This window comes from Etheostoma cragini, chromosome 5 (assembly GCF_013103735.1).
Source record: "Etheostoma cragini isolate CJK2018 chromosome 5, CSU_Ecrag_1.0, whole genome shotgun sequence".
NCBI classification, from domain to species: Eukaryota; Metazoa; Chordata; class Actinopteri; order Perciformes; family Percidae; genus Etheostoma; species Etheostoma cragini.
The window spans coordinates 22,573,879-22,596,224 of NC_048411.1; the positions used below are offsets into that span (position 1 = coordinate 22,573,879).

At 40.2% G+C, this 22,346-nt stretch overlaps 1 protein-coding gene and 1 long non-coding RNA gene across 5 annotated transcripts in view; one reads left to right on the forward strand and one right to left on the reverse strand.

Annotated features, from left to right (window-relative positions):
- scarb2a (scavenger receptor class B, member 2a) lies at positions 1-14,852 on the reverse strand. Of its 4 annotated transcripts, none has more exons than XM_034870812.1 (13): positions 14,341-14,852; positions 9,294-9,451; positions 8,937-9,084; positions 8,443-8,637; positions 7,822-7,913; positions 6,085-6,204; positions 5,532-5,710; positions 4,190-4,308; positions 3,923-3,996; positions 3,760-3,811; positions 3,521-3,668; positions 2,639-2,688; positions 1-2,312 (listed from the first exon to the last, which is right to left on the reverse strand). In XM_034870812.1, the coding sequence occupies exons 1-13, from the start codon at positions 14,461-14,463 to the stop codon at positions 2,181-2,183; spliced, it is 1,590 nt and encodes a 529-aa protein (XP_034726703.1). In that variant the 5' UTR covers positions 14,464-14,852; the 3' UTR covers positions 1-2,180. The 4 variants fall into 4 exon arrangements, with proteins under 4 accessions (XP_034726703.1, XP_034726701.1, XP_034726705.1 ...); XM_034870810.1 differs by having other exon boundaries at positions 2,639-2,686; positions 3,516-3,668; positions 14,341-14,851; XM_034870814.1 differs by lacking the exon at positions 2,639-2,688 and having other exon boundaries at positions 1-2,314.
- The window catches only part of LOC117944216, a 22,751-nt gene continuing 7,768 nt past the window's right edge, over positions 7,364-22,346 (forward strand). Inside the window, exons 1-2 of the long non-coding RNA XR_004656520.1 lie at positions 7,364-7,442; positions 9,637-9,643. This is a non-coding gene — a long non-coding RNA (uncharacterized LOC117944216). The remainder of the gene's footprint in view (positions 7,443-9,636; positions 9,644-22,346) is intronic.

Here is a 22,346-nt window from a genome sequence, read left to right on the forward strand (position 1 = left end):
GGGCACCTCCAGCAAATGGTTAAGTGTACTGCTCATATTATTAACTCCAAAAATACATGTAATATGGTCAAATCCTTCTGCTAATAAGAGGAATGAGTGTTAGGTGTGATACTTTACAACAGCATTGCTAGTGATAACTGTAACTGCTAATTCCAATAAATGGCAGCAAGCTTCAGGCTTTGTATCTTGTGCTCAGATGTCAAAAGAATTAACACAGAAAGCCTTAAAGAAAATGCCTCTGCTGCTCAACCTGAAACAGAATATGAGCATGTTATGTACATGTGTGTACAAGTAGAAGTCCATAGGTTATGGCAATTTTTTTTTTTTTTTTTTTTAGCAGCAATAGCAAATACAAAAAGTATATCAAAAGAAGACACTCCATGTGCTGAAAAGCATGTAACACAGAGGCATGGATGTGTGTTGTTCATTTACAACGTCCTTCATGACCAATACTAGTTAGAACAAACCATTGAAATGCATTGAACAGATGGACCACCTTCATTGAAATAAACAGGATGAAAAACAAAAACAACAATGAAAATACACAGGGCACAATTTCCGGGCAAAGTGCAGGAAATTTTCCATGTAGACAGTATTATGGCCATAAATTCACTTCCAATTAGCGACTAGCACAGGATTTGATGTGACGCGACAAGTGTAGTGGACAGAAAAATGAAAACACATGAAACATAAGACAAACAGTGATTCAAGTACTGTGTGCTGCGTTTTGCCTGAATGCCTACAGCTCCTTGGCAAACTGAATGACTGCACAGCGGCGAGTGGTGCACAGAGCTCCCTCAAAACCCCAATGATTCCACTTTTTTGTTTTTGTTTATAGCCACGCCACCTTGACAGTGTCTTTGACAGATTAACTATAAATCTATGCCATAATAGGACAAAAAAAAACTGGTAGCTTTGTGTAAGGACTGGTTTTAGCAATCCAAATTGTGCTTTCTCTAAGAAGTAAGTAACAGTGTAGACGTGCAGGAGCGGTCGACTCCAAAATTAGTGTCTTACAGCACACCTAGAAGGACTGCTTGCTAGATTTGGTCAGAGGTGTCTCAACATTTCCCCCTTTTACATATGTACAACAACAACAAGAGATTTCCAGCTTATCTGAACAATACAGAAACATACAGAACATACTGAACCATTATAAGGCAGAAAGCAGGTTCAAGTCTCTCTCTTCTCTCTTGAAGCTTGGTGGGTGTTTCCCCCCCCCCCCCATTTGTTTTTAATTGTGATGAAGCCTAAAAAGGTGCAACTTTACCAAGCTACTGGTGACAACCAGTGAAGGGAGGGCATTCTAGTCATTACACTGTGCCCACATCAAGAACAATTGTTGCCTATTGTCCCATCCACACAGGACACTAAAGTGTAAAATAAGTTGCACACACACTTTTACTGACTGATATTGGAAGTGTGGTATGTGCACTAATTCATCTTAGGAGAAAAAGGCAAAAAATGCTATAAATAGCTTGGCTCAGTGTTTCTATATATATTTTTTACAAAACAGGATATGCTAAGTTCAGTTTTTAGTAGCAAAACTATTTAATCCTCTGAGCGCAGGAACTTAGAGTTTTGTCCTAAGGATTGAGTTTACAGGGTCTTTTTACATTTTTTTATTTGTTCGCCTTGAAGTTTTCTCCTCTGATGGAGAGGAAAAGAGCAAGAACAAGACGGTAACAACACCCACTGTTGTTCAGCTGAATACTAAAACCCTCGTTGAGCAGCATCAGTTGGCAGAGTCTGCTCGGAAGATCACGCATCTGTGTGCGACAGCAACACCTATGCTACCACGTTCCCTCAGAAGAAGTACGGGGGAAAGCTTGTCCTGGCCGAGCCTACCCAGAGTCCCTTGATCTTTAAAGGCCAACCAGGACAGAAACGAGGAATAAGAGTGTGTGAGTTTGTTGTGTTGCGGTACGACAGGCAGTGAGGGCCATGCTCAGCAGGTAGAGTAGAGGAGGACAGACAGTCATAAAAGGGGCTCAGTGAGAGGAGCAATGTCTTTGTTGACCAAACATTAACAGGGGATTGTGGTCCACGCCTTTCCATATCCTCCCCCACCCCCCTAAAGTAAGCGTAATGAGCTCACTGTGTATGCTAAACCCCACCCGTGGTAATGTAACACCCCTGTGCTGCTCCCTCAGCTCCACACATGGGGAGGGGATCCTCCATCAACACTTCTGGGCCTCCACTGGCGACATGGCAATGTAGGAGCCATTCCGCATCGGCTGGTTGGCTGGCGTTTCTGACGGCTCGTCGGGTTTGTCGCTGACCTGAGTGTAGGCTGTGTCGTCCTTCACCGTCTGGACAGGAGCACAGAAGGTGTTAGTACAAACCTTTGAAATGGCAGGATGTCCAAACATTTGTTGTACACACACACACACACAACACAGACATTAAAATGTGAATAAATGTTTTGAGTGAAATGTTCTTAGTAAAATCACATCAATCTAAATTCACAACCACCACCAGTTTACATTAAAAATTAAGAATAACACTGTGAGGCGAGAACTCATAGAAGGAATGTCATGTTTCATAAAGTGAATTAAAAAAAAAGGTATAACAACCAGAGATGATGGATGAGAAATAAAAAAGGAGAATAGCAAACAAGGCAAAAATGAAGACTTACAGTAAAAGAATGAAAAGCTTCAGTAAAATCAATACGTTTTACTTCATTCTAAAACAGAAAAGGAAAAAAAGGGGGGTTACAGAAAATTTAAATTAGAACATGGTTAATACAACACTTCTTCACATTGCAATTAAGCATTTTTTCCTTTAACAATGCTAAGCTAACAGTCTAAATGCATGCATGCAATGCATGTGTGAATGTAAAAGGAATAGTTTAAATTTTGGGCATGTTCCCTTTCCTAATCAGAGTTAGACTGGTACCAAACTTTTGATCTAACTTTCATTGAAAGAAAGTGCATATTTTTTTAAATGTCAAACTATTCCTTTCACATGTTACAGCCGACTCTCTGGACAGTGAATAACCTGAACTGTGATAATATAAAAGGCAGTGACGGTCGGGGTTTAAATCAACAATACTGCACTACTAGAGATAACTATTCCAGGTCAATGCACTTTGCTACTCAATGGGGCTGAACTAGCTCATAGCTACACTGACCAAGGCAACGAAGATCCTGAATTAAAAGACGCATCCACTGTTAGAAAATATTCAGCAAGAAAAAAAACACAATTTGATCCAGAACTGTGGAAACACTGCTCATGCTGGCTTTGCTGCGCAGGGATCATGCAATGGGGTTAGTTAACATGCAGTAGCACGGGGTTAAAGCTGCAGCAGCTCAGTGAGGAAACCATGCAAAAATCTGCTAAAAGCACGGCACCATTTACTGTGACATATTACCACCAGCTATTATCAGGCAAGGTCTCATTTATACTGGGAGCTAATGTCAGTGGGTAGCACACACTTTTCACACTAAGGCAACTGTGTGGGTTAATACTACAGTTCAGTCCACAGCAACACAGAGGGGGAGGGGGGTTCCTACCTTCTTCTGGCGGTTTCGGCAGAACAAGACGACGAGCACCAGCAGCAGGATGATGCCCATGCCCACAATGAGCACAGGGAAGTTTGACACGAGAGTCACAATTAGGAGCAATGTCCTCATCTGGGACGCGGAGTCATCGTCAATAGTTGCCGTCTAAAGTAGAGAGAAATGATTATTGATTTGTGATTCACTTACATTTTGTGATAACAGGTTTGTCTTATGTTGCACTGAATTAAATCCTCACCTCATTGACGAACATGATGGGGAAAATCGTCTCGTTGATGAACTTTGTTTTACTGAAATAGTAGAAAAAGAGACATGGGAGGTCAGGGAGAACATCTGGCCCAACACGTGGCCAAAATGAGGACATGAGTGTGGCAACACAAGTGTGTCAGAGTTCGACTTACGGGAAGCCTTGAACTCTTTTCAGGATGATATTGAGCTGAGCTCTTTTGCAGGCACGAATGGGAACCCCTGTGGTCTAAAACAAAGAGATAGACATTTTTTTTAAATGCTCAGAAACTTTACACACGCACGCACGCACAAGTTGACCAAATTAACCTTTCCAAAATAAACTACTGTAAATCAAAACAACTTTTCGTTTAGATAGACATTCATTAAACATTAACAGATGAAGGTTGGTTAAATAAATAAAAATTGAATATTAAATGTACCGGTTGCAGGTCGAGGTAGGTCTCGTGTTCCTCCTTGTTGGGGTTTAGCCCGTCAACAGCGTTGATGTACATGGGGTCCGCTTGATAAAAGTGGGGGAAAGATACCACGATGGGAGCACCTTGAGGAAAACACATGAGCAAAACATGAGTCAGCTAGAATTGGATCCTTAGATGACAACAATGGTTGAAAAAAAGATGTTAAGAATTGAGAGATAAGATAAGGGAAGGTATTTTACAAAGATATAGACATAATGATAAAGTCCAACAGATATGTGTGAATCTAAATAATTGCTGCCACAGTGAAAACAAGAGAGCTCCTGCAGCACTCAACACCAATTTTTACATTTTCATTCAATAATTTGGATGTTTCGTGATTTATTTATTCACTTAACTGTTCATTTCTTTAAAGTTATATTTTTAAATATAAAAATGTCTAAATCTCTCTAAAAATCTTCTCTGCATTGCCAGGAATACAATTTGGTGGAGAAATGCTGAAACCCTTATTTATTTGGAGTCTAAAAGCAGTCAAATTTAACAAACAATCTTTGAATCATTATAAAGACTACTGCTGTTGCGGTTAAAACCGAAAAAAGGTCTTAGGAGCGCACATCTATATATATATAATTTATTTTTTGCACTAAACTGCTACAGTGGTAGCATGTTTTTCTAAAAAAGATGTAAGCATGAATTTAAAAAAGGTTTCCATTTATGTACAAGCTATGATAAATCATATAGAACAGTCACTGGGATAATTTCATTCTTTAACCATAGGAGCCGTTTCAGAATGACACCACTTTGCACATGACAACAGGGCTTGGTCGTGATTGGCTCTCATTGAAGCATCACTAACATACTTCCAATCAAGTGCGTTTGCCTCATATGAATCAGAGAAGCTGATGCAGGCAGCCAATTAAGCTTTAGCACATACATCAATACATATCTACCACTATGACTGTACACGTTGGAACATCATCACAAAACAATAATTGTAATAATAATAATCCTAAATATGCTGCCTGTGAATTATACTGTTCCGGGGTTACAGTAGCATTTCTGTAGTGATCCTGTGCTGTCCTCAAGCCTAATCAGAGCAATCACACTCCACTCAATGACTACAATAAAATACTTCAATAGCCTCCACACAGCGCAGACAGCGCAGTTAATCATTCCGTGTATTGAGTAAAAATCTGGCATGCTCAAACAGAGGGAATGGCAGATAGCAGGCAGGGGACGAGGCTACTGACTGAACAGACTTATTTCGGGGTAGAAATAGGAGGCGGGAACCCAGTAACTGGGTCAAACTCTCTGCTAACTTTGGGAGGGGGGCAGGGCAGTCCCTTACCTTCTCGACAAACGCTGACTTTAAGCAACCCGGTGCCGAGACAGTCTCCAGCTGGCACACAGAAGCCTTCATTAGTGGGATTGTCTTTGGGGTTCATGAGAACGTCGTTAGGGGGAGCGAAGCGGTATGCCTGGATGCCTTTCACCTCTACGTCTTCCACGTAGGCTAGATGGATAGATCTAAAGAAAAAAAATGAAGTATTGCCAAGAAATCTAAATAAAAAGCTTCCTCTTATTCTTGGGTAGTTGGAACTATACCCATTCATAAGTGATATGTACAAGATGATCACTTCCTGTATAATCATTTTCTAAAGCCTCACAACTATTTCCAGGTATTGTCGACTTTCCCTCACATATGTTTTGAAGTCATTAACAGCCTTATCAGAAGGTGTAATAGCTACAACATCGTCCTTATCATATGTGTGTGTGTGCGTAAGCCTAGTTTATGACTCAGGTGCAATTTACTAACTTATCACTGGGAGTTCCGGTATTTGCCCTGCCCGGATACTTTGACTGTAAACAACTTTATAACCACCAAAGTAACATGTACATACCTGCAAAGATCAGCAGCAAAGATGTAGAGCAGCTCGTTCCTGTTTATCAGAGGGTGGAAGACCGCACCGTCCGTACCGTTGATCATGTTGCTCTGATTGGAAGACCACCACGACATCTCCCTATTGATCAACAAGAACACGGCTGAAATTAGTGTTGGTTGTAGCTGCCAGTAAGCACATTTAATAGGAATACAGTTCTTAAGTGCAGTTTTGAACAATTCTACCCAACTCTGTTCATTTTATGCCAATTTATACTTCTACATCAGCACAATTTAGAGGAAACATTGCACTTTTCACTCCACTACATTTATTTTCCATAAAATAAACCCATGGTCATCCAATAAAAACACTGTATTGTTAAGAATTTAACCAAGAAAGTAATGTTTAACAATCTGTGAGTTGTTAGCATTGGGACTGTGATGTAAGATTCAACAGTCCAAAGGGATATCCTTGAATAACTGGTTTTGTCTGACCAACAGTCAGACACCCAAAAAGATTCAGTTTACTAAAATGTATGACAAAGACACGCTTTAAATTTAAACTAAAGCCGAAAAAAAAAATAAGAACAAAAAGACCACTTTCCTGCAGAATGAGGACTTTTACTTTTGATTCTTTAAGAGCATTTTGCTGCTAACACCTTTAGTATTTGTACTTAGGTGAGACTTACTTGCAATAGAATACTTCTGACACTGTAAGTACTTATACTTAATAGGGGAATTTGAGTATTTTCTAAATTTCAATTTTCAAATTGGAATTTGCGCAACATTTGGCGCAGCCTTCATAGACCTTTTGATCCAGACACTCTGACGTTGAGGTTAGTTGTGCTACAGCAACAGAGTTCTATACTTTGGTCCATACACTGCACCTTGCAGACCATCGGGTCTGCAGTAGTCAGGCTCAATGGATGTACAGTACATTGCTGTAATGAAGCCTGACATACAGTGCCTCTCACGTGCCGGATGTTCCTTTCCTGTTGCTATCTCAACTATCTGGGCATAACGCTGCCCAGGACAGTAGCCATACTGCAGCGCCGACACGGTGCTGTGGAGAATGGTCTGGCAAACCGAGACTAGGTCTGCGGGAACCATTTTGACCGGGGACGACTACTGCCAGCCAAAGAGGAGAAGAAATCTTTTACTAAAGCATATCTTCTAAAAAAGAAAAATGCCGTTCCAAGAGTGGAGAGCTGTAGACAGAGCGGAGGTGAGTGAATTCTATTAGCTTAAATTACTGTCTTGACCTGGCATCAGAAAGATCACAGACAGCATGACAGGCGTTTGCCCTAGAGTTACATTGCAGCCTAGTTCATGGCTGCCGGTTACAGCGTTCTCACTCAATACCGGACCAATTTCATAGATGTTTGATCTAGTCACAAATGCATGGTAAAATATGGTTATGGTAGAAAAAATACCAAAATTCCCCTCTGAGTAAAGAATCTGAATGCTTCTTCTACAACTGAAATCTGCATTGTGCATACACATGCTGATTACATTCAAAGTACAATGTCACTTCAGATACAGTATCCAAACATTCATTTTGCAATAATGTTCTACCTAAAGCCAGCAGAGCAAAGGTTTTCTCCTTTGGACTTTCCAATACAGGTTGTGAAACTCCTGCAGGTGAATTTGATTACCATGACTGGATTGAAATAGAAGCCATGTGCGGACAAGAGAGAGTGTTTCCTGTCACTTAGGAAAGCAGGAAATAAGGGGAATATCTGCCTAAAAGACTTTTTACCTAAGGCCGTTCCATGTGTCGATCTTGCCATAATCCAAGTAGTTCTCCTCGCCGGTGTGGAACACAAACTCTCCTTCATGGGTGCCATTTTTCTGCAGAAAACAAGACGAGGTTCAGAGAAAGCTGCTGTGACAGACATCTCTTCAGGATACAGTGGAGAGTCTGAAACCGTGTTTTTGTCTATTGACAAAGGACGATGCAAATTGTGAACGAAACATGGCTTTGTTCTTTGTTACCATTAGCATGGCGCTTAGCATATTCTCACCAGACTCTTACACAGTAAGGCATGAGTAATCGATCCAAACGAAACGTTTTTTTTCTTCTCTTCTAGTTAAAAAAAAATGCTGCACTCAGGATCACAAGGCTGCTGTTGCCGAGGTACGTGCCGAGTTGCAAGCGTTGCTCTGTAAACAGGAAGTACAATCATCTTCCATCAGCATGTGGCCAATCTCACTTCTCTTACATGACGGTGCAAAAGCCTCATCAGTTGTTTTAGTAACCGTTAACGACCAGCACGCAACATGCTTTTCTAAGGGTTTTTGCCCTACAATAACCCCAATTTTGTCTCTGGAAAGACATTCAGGACAGTTAGTAAAAACATTTTTTTGCCATCACGCTTACCTTCCACATTAGTCCAAAATATTCATCCACTTCGGGCTTCAGGGAATGCACCTTTGAGAGAAGAGGGTCTTTGAAGCCCCACAGAACCTCGTGGACAGTGCGGGTCATAAACACCTCGACGCCCAGGCGGTTAATGTACATGGAAACAAATGTCCGCAGGATGAACGAGTACGAGCTCAGCTCATTCATGATCGCCTGAGGACAAAAAAAGAGAATTCTGTTTTAGAGAATGGAGAAATTGACTTCCTTTTTGTGAGAGATCTCAGAGTAAATGCTGCATTTGAGTTCCGTTTGTCTTGGCTTGATATGAAGTTTGTACGTTCGACATATCAAAATGTCACAATAAAACTAAGAGGACAATGGCTTGGCGTGTGTAACGGGAATAATGTGAGAAAACCAAAATACACATGCCAATCAAATGACTAAGGGACATGATTACTGGCTGTTGCCGATCATAATAACACACTTTATCCTGTCCAGACACAATGTCTTACCACGAATGGGATGTTGACAGTCCTGAGAATGTCGACCTCGGGGTTACCGGCTGACTTCTCGGGCACAAATACAAAGGTTTTGGGGTTCAGGGCATAAAGCTTGGTGCCGTTCTCCAGGAAAGTTACATTTTCCCGTGGCCTGTATTCCCTGGTGTGGAAAGTTCAGTTAGTCAAGATGTCTTTTGTTTTGAGTTCACACAGCAGTAACATAGTAATCAGTCATAAACCAGATGCAAGATGACTTTCCTTAAACAGGACTTTTCACGTACATGGCTAAAATGATAAGTTTCCATCACTTAATATTTCACACCTTCACAGCTGCAGCTTTATTGGTTTAGGTCCTCATAACAAACCTACCTGTAAGTATAAGGTCCGATTTGTTCAACAGCTGCCTTCCCGCCTGCCAAGAACACCTCTGGATTGGTCACATTGAAGAAGTAATACTCCATATAAACAGGTGGAGGGGGATTCTTCCATGATTCAAACACTTGGCTCTTCTCTGTCAAAGTAATTTCCTATCAACAAAAAAAGAAATACATATTCAGATTGAGAAACAGCAAAACCAGAGTTTGGAGAAATTTGGTACTTAAATTTTACACTTTAGCGGAACAATATTTTGTTCAGGTTAGGGCACTTTCAAAGCTCCTCAATGGTCTGAATGAGGGCCATCTTTTAGCACACAAGGCACTTTTCTGCAAAGAGCTGGTGTCAGGCCAAGAACCCGGAGGAAAGCTGAAAAAAGTCCTTCATAGCAGCAAAAACATCAGGACAAGCAGAATATTTTAGCAAATACTGCACCCAGTCTCTAAACTCAGCAAGCATGGGCAAGGATCTGACTGATTACTACTAGTCAGCCCACACGACAAAGCAACGTGTTGCAATGATAAACAGGGATTCACTGCAGCATTAGACATCAAATTACATGCTGGATGTCAGGTGATATTTTTATTTAGTTATTTTATTCAGACTACAGAAGCCAAATCTGTCACCTTCCTAAAATTAAGGCTCAAGACATTTTTGACAAAACTGATTTTCTTGCCTAGGTCATCTCCTCATGGCCACCTCCGGTAAAATTGCCTACGTCCTCAGTTGAACAGGTCATGTGATTCTACAACTTTAGCATAATGGCCTATGTCAAGAGTGGGACTTAGGTCATTTTATTTTGCCTAAGTCCAAAGACAACGTGACTTATGCAATTTTACAAACTTTTCTAAATGACAGGCGCTTCAAGAAGAACAAAAACCTACCACTCTATCACAGAAGTTATTTCCATGATTCAGGGCTCATCCTCAATTGGTAAGTGATGAGATTTCTGTGCATGTTTCTGTACACTGACTGTTGACAGAGCTGAAGGTTTAAAATTGCCTAAGTCACAAAGGCATTAATTCCTCTTATGTTGAATAATTGACAGACATTGTTATTATTACTTCAATAGTCATGACACTTTTGAGTGAAATTAATATGTGAATTCAGTATTTGGTTCAGTTTTTTGTGTTTTCTGAAAAACCTGAAAAAATGACGTAGGCCATTATTTTAGGAAGGTGATGTAATGCAACCACAGAAAAATAGAAGATGGTTTGACTCTGAGTGGCTTCCAAGAGGTTTTGACTGATCATTTGAAAAAAAAAAAAAGCCTGGAAGTTGACGTCAATAGTAAGTTCCCTTGTATGGCCCAAGTCTGGCTGCCACAAGTCTGGACATGAGCGACAGAAACCATTCACTTCCCCATTCAACTGTATAGAAAAACTGCCCTAATTCATCTTAGTAACAGCTTCCAGTATGTTCACTGAAGGGGTTTGAAAGCATGGAAAATAAGCAATCATTTTTATATTCTTGGGGTGTATTTTTAAACTTGGGAAAGGATAAATGACCCACTTCCCCTTGTGTCTCTTTCATGGTGAGTTCCTGAACACCTTTTGTCTCCTCTCCTCAGAGAGTCTATACATTGTCTTGTGTAGTCAGTTGTCGTTAAGGAAATACAGTTTAGGGTGTGGCTGGCACTTCCTGTTTGTGTTACAGCTCGTTCTGCTCTATAGAATTGTTTGCCTAGTTTTGTTTCATCATCACTCCTTTGCTACTTCACAAAAACCCACATTAGATCTCAGAGGGGTTCACCCAAAATAGGTTCAAGTAACTAAACAGAAGAAGACACTGCTGCTGAGGGAAAAACTCATTTGAAGCATGAAGCTCATTTTGGTTGAGGGTGAGGGTCATTTGCGATTATGAATTATACACTTTACCCTTACACCAATTGGACATATTACAAAATCGTGTCTGTCTGATAAAATGCTCATCTCAATGTACTAGAGCCAAAATTACGGCTTTTAAATGTCTTGTTTTGTCAAACCAACAAGCCCAAACCCAAAGATTTACAATGATATAGAACAGGAAAACAGCAAATCCTCACATACAGTAACAGCTGACAACATCTCAAATTCAACATTTAAATTATGTTGACATCACAGCTGCGTAACTACGGACAAAAAAAATGAAACTTGAGGTATTTAAGATGGAGATTCTCCTGAGTCTTCAGAATAATTTATTCTGCCTTGTATGAGCTGAAGTGAAACCAGGTAATGCTTCAGAGGCACATGACCACCATGAGCAGTCAGCGCTCTATAGGACTTGTTTGAAACATTATGCCAATACAGCACAAATGACCTAATTTGTTCCCTTTTAAAAAACAAAATGAAAACAGCCACTTTGGAAACAGGCTCGTGCCTCGTCTGGCTTTCCCCCTGCAGCATTACGTGTGACTGTAGTAGCCTGCATGAATCCCGGTTTGTTCACCTTGAACAAGGGGCTTTTAAAAAGGCCTTCATCAGAGTTAGGCCTGTATGACATAATTTATCTCTCAGAAAAAAAACCTTGATCTATCACAAACAGAAAAACAAATGAGGGACAAAGTGGATAGGTTTGTCAGTGCAATCAAAATACAGTGTTATTAATTCCCTGGTAGGAAGGTTGAACGAGGACTCAAACCAAACAAAGTGAACCGGCTCTTGGACAAACACCTTTAGGCACTGTAGCTTAGGTTTAGTGTGACAAGGTCCTGCTTTGAACAGCATGTGGAAAACAAGTTTAAAAAAAACAACAACAAAGAAAACATCATTAAATGCATGAAAATCTTCTCAGTGGTGTGGGAGATTCTACATCCAAGCGGTCCGTCATTGGCTCATTTTGAGCTAAAACACACTGTTTTACCAGCGTGACCTTGTTCTTGAACGTACTAAAGCTCAGTCAGTCATGTTACCTTGAAAAGTCTCCTCTTCCTAACAGGGCTAAGAGGAGTGGCATGAGTGGGTGTTGTTCTTTTTTGGTTTCCTTGTCTGAGTAGAACAACTCGGGATAGGCCGAGGCTGGAACAACAACCAGGCACATCAAGGTTGCCCGCAGGCAGAAATCATGTCCCCAGGGCCAAGAAGTCTGTCAAATTCCTTGCATGGCTTTAAGCGCTGCCTCCATCCACACCCAGCTCAGACATACAGAGTCTGTATCCTGGAGGTGTGTTTGTCCCAAACAACTAGGCTACATCATTATTACAGAGAGCCACATTCAAACTTCAGATTAGGTAGATTTGTTGGAGTCAGTTCAATATGTTTGGGCACGACTAATTCAATGGGAAAGACTGTGGTTTAAGAGGATTAGCTAAGCTGTCATTTCATGTAATAGCCAGCCACATCGGAATTCTCTTCCCCCCCACCCCCGTTTTTAATTTGGGTCCCCTGGAACATTGCACTGATTCAGAATGATGCACAAATGAAACCCAGACCTAAATTTAACTACAGGAGGGGGAAAACCGTGTCAGGGAGGAAGCTGTTTGTGAGTCCCCTACTTGGACAAATGGTGTGTCAAGCTTTTCTGCTTAGTTTTTTCTCGTTCTTAAGGGGGGAGCGACTTTAAAAGTACACTTTATGGAGTTCCACAGAGCAACCAAAACGCAGTGATTCAAGTTAATTAAGAGGAATGTGAGGTATTTTCAAGGGAAGAGAGAAGGTCTGCAGCGTGGGATAGGGTGTCAGCTGCCAGCACCCCCTCGCCATCAGGTTGCCACCCCATCGCCCCTGTATGCGGACACCATTCCAACCACATTTTGAGGTAAAATTTAAATCCAGCTCAAGTCAGAAAATTTTTAGCCCTACATTAATTCAAAACTCAGACATGAGAAAATGTCAACTAGCTTACTAAAATAAAGCCTGTGTGTAGGTTTTCTGGCTTGAGTCTCAAAACAGGGAAAGCGCTGATCAACGTTTGATCAATTTGTGAAGCAGTCAAAACTCAAAATAGACCAATATGACAATTGAATAAACATACGTGGAATTTGATTGATTGTCAATCATTTTACCCTTGAAGTGCCTTAAAGTTTTATATCACCAACAGTCAATTAAATGAATGCAGATTTGTCTGATTTATACAAGTTGGACAGATGGATGTCTGCCTCTCCTCCTCCTCTTGCCACACCATGTAGAACTTAAAGATTTACCACCACTGGAAGTCAGTAGACTTGCCTGTCCACTCAGCCAGGCTCCCTTCCCCCCCATTCCTCCAGACCAGTACACCTCCCCCTTAACCACCGTGTCCCTGCTGGCTGACATTTCTACTACTACTACTACTACTACTACCCCCCTTAGTACCACCAGTAACCCTCCTCAGAATAGTCACCCACAATGAAGTCAGTGTATCAAGCCCTTATACACAGTGATGTGTCACTGGGTCATGCGCACAGCATTGGACAGGTTAACTAAACCCCATCAGCCAGCAGAAAGAACATATCGTGCCTTTACCTCATTTCTTCACACACACACTTCCATTCAACAAAAAACTACTTGAATCATGTGATGACTTGTCAAATCATATAAACGCTGCAGATCCGTAAAGGAATGTAAAAGGACATCCATAGCCTACCCATGCCATTAAACGGCTAAGGTGAACTCACCTCTGAAAGTCACACAATCATAATTTCCCTTGTGGGAGTTACAGGGGATTTCTACCTGAAGAATGTTTATTTATAGTGTAACGTTCAAACTATACATGGCGATTGACTGATTGATTAATCCACCAGGTCTCAATGCAAGCTTGAACCAAACCCCGAAGCTGCACAGCCCTGTAACGGGACTTGAACACTGCACAGCCTCAGATCATGCAGATTTATGAAGGTAAAGGCTTTGAGCTGGAGCTGCAGAAAATTATAAATCACTACAAATAAACAGCTAAACATGATTTACTTTACACACCGGGTGATCTTGTGACACTGAATGTAGGTTAGTGTTACGACCAGTGAGATGCTGAATGCGCATGATCGACCACTGCAGATGACATTCTTTACCATTTAAACCCTTCAAGTGTGACAGACGAGAGAAGTGTGTAAGGAGGGGTAAACATTTTTTTAGAGAGCACAACTCACCTTTTTTAACCGGCTGTGGATCATTGTTTGGAAGACTTGAGCCACGACCAGGGCGATCCCCACTATCAGGAGGTGAGCACACACGATGCCGGTGGCGTAAATGGCACAGGACCTCCGAGTCATGATGCCAGGGGTGGATGGGCTGTCTTCTCGGAGTGAATACAAAAAAACTTCACTGAAGTCGATGATAACGTCCCAAAAAACTATATAAATTCAACTAAAGATGTGTTGGACCGTGAAACCTCGACCCGCCGTCTCGTGAGCAGCAGCTGGTGTTTAAACTTCTCTCTTTACCGCCCTGTGGACTGGTCTTCACGGTGAGGCTGGAGGTACAGAAAAACAATCAAAAATGTTGGCACTTGTCATCAAAAAGCGAGATAACACTTAAAGCTAAAGAGAAAGGGAGGACTAAGCTGCTCGGAGACGGGGGTGAAATGAAACAGCAGCTCTCAGCACATCGTAGAAGAAGAGCTGTCCACCTCCTCCCCTTCCTCTACGTATTAATGAACTCGGTCAGGCGAAAAGCTCGTTCAGGAGGATGTATGGGCGGTGGGTGTGTCTATGTGTGGAACAGAAAGAAAGCCAGTGATGGTAAGCTACTTTGCTTACTTGGCTGATATAACGATGCAATAAAACATCATGAATCAACTCAAACAAAACGCAGAATTTTCATTCACATGTACGTATTTGTGTGCGACAGTTATCGCACACTTTGTTTGTAAGTTACTTCAGAACGCTTTTTTTACACGATGATTTACTGCTGTGATATTTATAAGTTACTGGCATACATGAGTATACAGGATGGTTATGAATTAACAGCAGCGTGCTTTTATCGTGGTATTTCAGCTGCATGGCCACTATTTTAATGTGTGTTCATGCACATGTCACACATGTTCAGGGGCAATTATTTAAAATGACACGTTCACTTACAACTACACATCACTAAGTTTAGACTATGGAGATCCGTTACCTTTTATACGGAATCCGCTATGTCGCCTCATCGCGTCTCCTTAAATAAGCTCAGCGTGGACATGAATAATGTTCCATTCAGGCAACCAACGGCCGTTGACGCGAGCCCTTTGTTTGAGCTTCTCGAGCTCTCATTGGCTACTGCCCTCCCGGACCACCGTCTCAAGACCACCCCTTCTGCACGCTGATTGGTCAGACGCTGGTGTGTGCGATGCTGAAGTTGATCGACTGATTTCGAGGCGGGGCTCCAATAAAGGGGGAACCGGCCGACGACGTGATGCTTTCCATCGACAGAGAGTGGATGTTCAGTGGCTGCGGTAGAGCCCACTTAAACCACATATGATGGTGTGGTCGAATAACAGAAAAATGTGGATGATAAATGGCCTGCATTATAGTCAACATGAGGCGAACTACCACTAAATACTGACAACAAAATACCTCATATGTAGCCTATACAAAAGCATTTAAGGTCCTCTTCATGGAGGAAACATGTCGCTGCAAGGCAGCAAGACAGTTGATCAACACAGTTGCTGACACTGACACAACACTAAATTTAACCTTGACACTAAAATACATACACAAAACATTGACTGTTTAGAGACATGTGTAGAGTAGATTACACTTGAATTTGTGTTTTCAGCCAAAAACAGAACTACACTCCATAGGATGTAGGCTACTCTTCAGCTTGAATGCTAAGCTTCAATGTGCAGTTCTGCAAACAGGATTTTGCAGCCACTTAAACGGATTGGTATGAAGTGACTGTTGATATTTCTTGTTGGAAAGTAAAACGTTTTGAAGTCTTTTATTATTGAGTATCTTCCAACCATATCCAAGTAACAGTATGATTTCATTAAAGGCCTTGAAAAAAACATTGTCTCAGTCAAGTTCTTCTTCAAAAAGGTGCTTTTAATGTAATTTTTGTGCAAAACTTGGCATTGTAAATTCATTAGAATTAACAAAGCAATAGTGCTGAATAGCTGCGTTACGAAAATCAAGCCTGCATCTTTAGGCTTTTTTAAAAAATGTATTAAAGTGCAGAGTATCACCGAAAGAGATGCAAGACAAACAGCCATCTTGCTTCTCCTTACATGTCTGGGCCCAAGAGCCCATTTTCTAAAAATCTGTTCATGTGCTGCAATCATGTCAAATACAACTGTGAATGCAGTAGGCTTTGAATTCACCGTGCACGACTCTGACCACATGTGCCATTCTGCTTTGGTGAAGGCAGTTTGTTATTGGCAAACATGTGTTTCAATATTTAATTTTTCAATTGTAACAGAGATGGTTTAAATTGCCAATTTGACATTGTAGAGCAATTACATTAACTTTGCAGCTACACTCAAAAAAATCTATGTGCTACAGCGCAGCAAACATCTGCGCCTTGCAGCATTTGGTGTAAGTCAAATTCATGCTGATGTTAAAGAAGTTTCCCACCTCTAAATGCCATTAGTTCTTCACAATGCAGAACTTTTGACTGTGTTTCCAGAATCTAGTCAAAAGACGACCAAGTACTTTTTTTAGTGCAAGATTTTTTTGGAGGGGGGCATTTAATTCCTTTATTTCGTACCACAGATGAACCCATGGAAGTGGAGAGAGATTGGAAAATGACATGCAGCAAAGGGCCGCAGGTTGTAGTCTTAACCCGCAGCCGCTGATTTGAGTAAACTTCTATACGTGCACCTGCTTTACCAACTGAGCTAACCCGGCCACACAGGCAGACGACCAAGTTTTAATGTTACCAAAGGTCAAAGGTGACATTTTTCAGAGATTCTTTGGTACCTTTTGGATTCTATGGCACTCAAAGCATGTAACCGTTGCAAAAGTGAAACAGGACACTGGGACTTGAGTGCCACCACCTTCCTTATTTACAGACAACACCAGCTGCTAATCTAGAGTTTTTACCCAGAATTCTAGCAGACAAGATGGGGGTTAAGATAAGAATAGGCTGACTGGCCAAACAACTCTCCGCTCCTGAGTTCAACCAATCATTCACAGATTCATCCAACTCATTGACCGGGGTTTTATTGGGGTTTAGCTGGTGGCAAACAATGTAGGGATACATTTTACTATAAAATACTGGGAGGTAATGAACAAACTGAAAGGTGAGCGAGGTCATGCAGCTTTTATAATCCATTCATAAATAAAGCAGAACAAAGGACTATCATTTTTCCGCAGGAAGTGATATCCATCATTTTATTTGATGTTGCTTGCTGAAAGGAAGTGACTGGGCTGGACTCTCAGCATTAATGTAACGGAGTTTCACCTCATTGTGCTAGGCCTTATAGCAATCCCTGTGGACGGGGGTTGCAGGAGGGGGGCGGCATCTGTTCAAACAAGAGAAGTAAAAAATGCTAAAGAAAATCATCAGGGGGGAAGGATAACAGTCAAGTAATGCAGCAACATTGTTTCTGCCAAAAGAAAGGGTGGGGGGGTGAAGAGGGATAAAACAGTTGAACCATTGTAATGGTCTCTTTTAATTGGTCAGCAGAGCGGCACAGATTTTTTTTCTTCTTCTGATTTTTTGTTGTTGGACTTGCTGGAAGCTTTGAAGGACTACACAAAGCTATTTGATGACTTGAGAAGTTTTTTTTTATGTGAATATCTCTGTGTAGACCATCATGAAAGGGGCCCATAGTGAAGATAAGTTGAGCAGTTATGCATACCACAACAAGGAGACTTTTATCCCCAGTGTCAATAATTTTGGACAAGTTATTCAAACTACTGTTTGCTATCCCCACAAGTCATACATTGTGTTCTGAAGCATTTTGACCCCCACCAAAACAAAATGCACTAGCATGCAATAGCTTTTGGTTTGCACTTCGAAGACATGGCTAAAATGCAAATGTGGCTCAACAGCAAGCACATTTATTTGGACACAAATGTCCATTCATGCGTTTGTGGAGAAAAGTATTCTCTAAATGTTTCACACATTCTGCACTGTCAGCTTTTCGGAGTTGTCTGTGATAACAGTGCAAAATGAGTTACGTGTTCCTTCGTGGGCTTCACTTCATACTGTTTAGAAGCAATTTAAGGTCACCATCCTTACACACACCCAGCAATTATAATAAGAGTTCAACTGAGAGAAAGTGACTCACTTGGTGAACAGAAAGTTGTCATACAGTTAACATGGAGTGGCAAAGGCCAAATGTAAACGTCTTATTTTTTTTAAAGACATTTTTTTTTTTTTTTCAGCCTTTCTTTTTGACAGGACAGCTGAAGATATGAAAGGGGAGAGAGCAGGGGACTGACATGCAGCAAAGGGCTGCAGGTCGGAGTCAAGGAATAAACACCTTTATTTGGACAGCCTCTATACCAACTGAGCTATCTGGCCGTCCAAATGTAAACGCCTTTAACCTGCTAAATAACATATCCAATAACACACCCAGTATGCAAACATATCGTTTCAATTATTTATTATTATAAATGATTTGTTTGACTGTATATATCTGCAGCACTGTACAAATAAGAGGGCCCTGGCTGGCAAAGCTTTTTGAGGTTATAAGTGTATGTGGCAACAAGGCAACAAGGTTGAACAAGTCTGCCGACCAGCTGATCCATTGCCATTCCTAAAGCCACGCTACTATCATGGCAAACATTTTTATGTTTAAGGCAAACATTATTGTCTGCCATGGGCTGAGAAACCTCTACAGCAAGTAGGTTTAAATAATTTAAAATTATTTTATTCTTAAAAGTTAGATTTTCACCTTGAAGAAAGTAGATTGACATTAAAGTCTTTGCTCTAGGTCCACTAGCTTTTCCCACATTTTTAATCACATTTTAAATCACATTTTAAAATCACAAATTTCCTAGTTGATAGAGTTTGGATGTAGGCTACTGTAACTGTAGTTCTAGCCACCGCTAAAAGTGGACCGAGAGTTAGGCATTTTTTGGTAAAATTTAAAATGATAAGATATACTGGATTTATGATCACTATAGAAAACAAAGCTGTTGTTCCTTGTTCTTAAAATGAGACATTTTGACCATCAAAGTATTGCACAACGAAAGTGATATGTGAATTCCTAAACTACAGTTGTATCTCCTAAAACAATAATGTGTATCAGCTTTAATTGTTGCAGTTTTAACTTTAAATTTCCACGAACTTTGGTATAGAAAAGCTTTCCAACTCTGTGTTCAAACCATCTCAAAACAGCTTTTGCAATCATGGACAAAAGGTTTGCAAGAGCGATATTTTTACTGTCTATAAGATTAAGTAAAAATGTAAAAGTCAACCATGTCATCCACCAGTCATAATCAATCATCCGTCCTCTCTATCTGCAGCCACCTCCTTCCTTATCAACACAACAGAAACAACATCAACTCTTTCTGTAAATACTGCTTGGCATGGTAAGCGTAAGTACTCCCATCTCACATCCCAGAAGGCTACACCATGGTGGTGCCTGGTACTGAACATTAAGTCACGGTACTTTAGAGCGTGAGACAGTCTTTGTAAGGCCACAGACTGATATACAGGCATAGTTGTGGGAGTGGAGACTTGTGAGGAGTGGAAGACCTTTTCACAGGAGGTGATTAATGCAAACTGAGCTATTAAGGTCTATGGGAAGAGTACACTACACTGAATTTATTTCTGGGTTAAACCATTCCTTGCTCTCCTTGGAGAAGTTCACCGTGGCCCAAAGAACTTGCTGTGTTGTAGCACACAAAAGAATTGCAGGTAATATGAGAAATACAGGATCCAATGTCCTGTTTTCTTTAACCATACTGCAGTGGTGGAAAGTACCATAATAACACTTCTCAAGTAACTATGTTTGAGTATAATTTCGAGGCACTTGTACTTATTATACTTTCCGCTTAATTTACCTGGCAGATAGTAACTTCTCAGATCAAGATTTTAAATTTTTAAAAAGTGATCATATATAAAATACATTAAATTGATAAAGATTAAACTTGCGGTTCTTGACCTTGTTGGACAACAACCTGTCTAAATGTGCTTTTCCATCCACCCATTATGAACATTTCCAATTTGTGCATAAAGAATACTTTGTGTAAAAACACCAGAATATAAAAAGATGAAAGATTAAGTTTTTAAGCTTGGCTGAGGCGGAAAGATTGGCGTATTAATACAAACAAATGAAGTAAAGTGCAATGGCAACAGACTAAGTGATTAAATCATGGTATGTAGCATGTGACTTAAACGTCTATAGCCTTAGCTCCACTGAAGATTTCATTTCATCATGTTTGCACATTGTTTTTGTTAATTTTAGGCTTTTTAAAACTGAGTTATCTTGTTGTGCTCTCTTCTCTTGCAGTGGTTTAATGGCACTTGAGTGTAGAAATGAAGCCACCTACTGTTTACCTTGATGATCCCAACTCCACATTAACATAATGGTAGTTGATGGAATTGGGCATTTCTTTGCATTTTCTTTTGCAGATTTTCAAGAAATCTGAGTAAAATGTGTGCAAAACTTGACATATGCCAAAGAGAAGGCTCATTTTTCTCTCTAAACCTTTCAGATGGTTTACTTTAAATACTTATTTGAGACTCATAGAGTTGAAACTTTCAAACTATTCACAAAAAAGCAATGATTGGAGAAAAGTCCGATAAATTAATACAAATTTCTGTAGCGAAACTTAGTTTTTTCTTTTTTTCTGTCCCATTAATCATCTCCCAACTCCACAAATGAATATTGTGGCTCTTTGAAGGGCAGCAATTAGGTAGCAAGCCATAGGTTCCCAACCTATGGGTTGCTACCTAATTGCTCTACCTGAATATGAAGTGTCACATCAAGCAGTAACATCCTACTTAGCACTTTTGGTATATTATTTATTTTATTTTTTCTGAAGAACCAGTATATAACTTGTAATGGAGTATTTTTACATTATGGTATTGTTACTTTCCCTTGACATGAGCCAAGTATTTCTTCCACCACTGCTGTACTAGGAACTAAACATTGCAAACTCTACACTTAAAAACACTACAACACAAACACACAACAAGCTGTTTCTTTGTCATTGCATATGTATTCTCACGCTATGACTTTCCATTTATACACTTATTTACTTAACAGCGATTAAGTGAAGGACTGACCACACAATTCCTTTTCCATGTAGGTGTGGTTCATTTCCCACCATTCAACTAATGTATTTTGCAACAGGAGACAGCGAGTCATTGTCCCCGCAAGGAGAGATAAGAGAGAAGGGTTAATTTAGGAATTCAAGAAGGCATCCGTTATCACACTACATTACAATGTCAGCAAAATAATGATCTCCATAACAACATATTCTGAAAACCTGCGAGTCCTGGTTTATATGTTTTAAGCGGTGACCCTGCTTAGCCCTGCTGTCCCCAGGCTTGAGAGCAGAGTTATGCAACAATGTATTCTGATGTATGAATTGTGCATTATTCACGGACTGACAAAGCAAGCCCCCAATTTTGCTTCGTTAAATAAAATGTGAAGTGAAATCTGAAGATGTACGCTGGAGGCCAGTTTACAGGAAACAGTGACGGTAAATGAAAAAAAAGTAATGTGGAAGTAGTAGAATGGTAGAAAGCTTTAAGCTATATTATTAAATAAGATTGGTGGCTGACATGAGTCTTTAAAACATGAGTGATATTATTTGGCTGCTGTATTTCAATATACTGTCCTGGAAATATAAGTCGATTAATAGGTAATTTTATTGACAGCAAAATCAATGGCAACACTTTTGATAATTGATCAAGCTATTTGTCCAGAAAAAACATCATCTGGTTTCTGCTTCTCAAATGTGAGAATTTGGAGCTTATCTCTGTTTTACATGATTGTAAACTGATTATTTTTAATCTTTTGGGCTGCTGGTGAGACAACATTTAAAGATGCTGTCTTGGGCTGTGGGAAAATGTAATAAACAATCATTAATGTAAATTATTTCTTGTTGAGTTTTTTCTCATGTTATTATTTTACCTTACTTCCATACTTAAAAGTCCCATTAAGTACACAGCTGTGTCGAAAGGAAGGAGTCACAAAGAGTCATTAAACAACAAACAAAATGATGTAAATAACAGAATAACTATATAGTAGTAAACAAAAATAGTCAAGTGG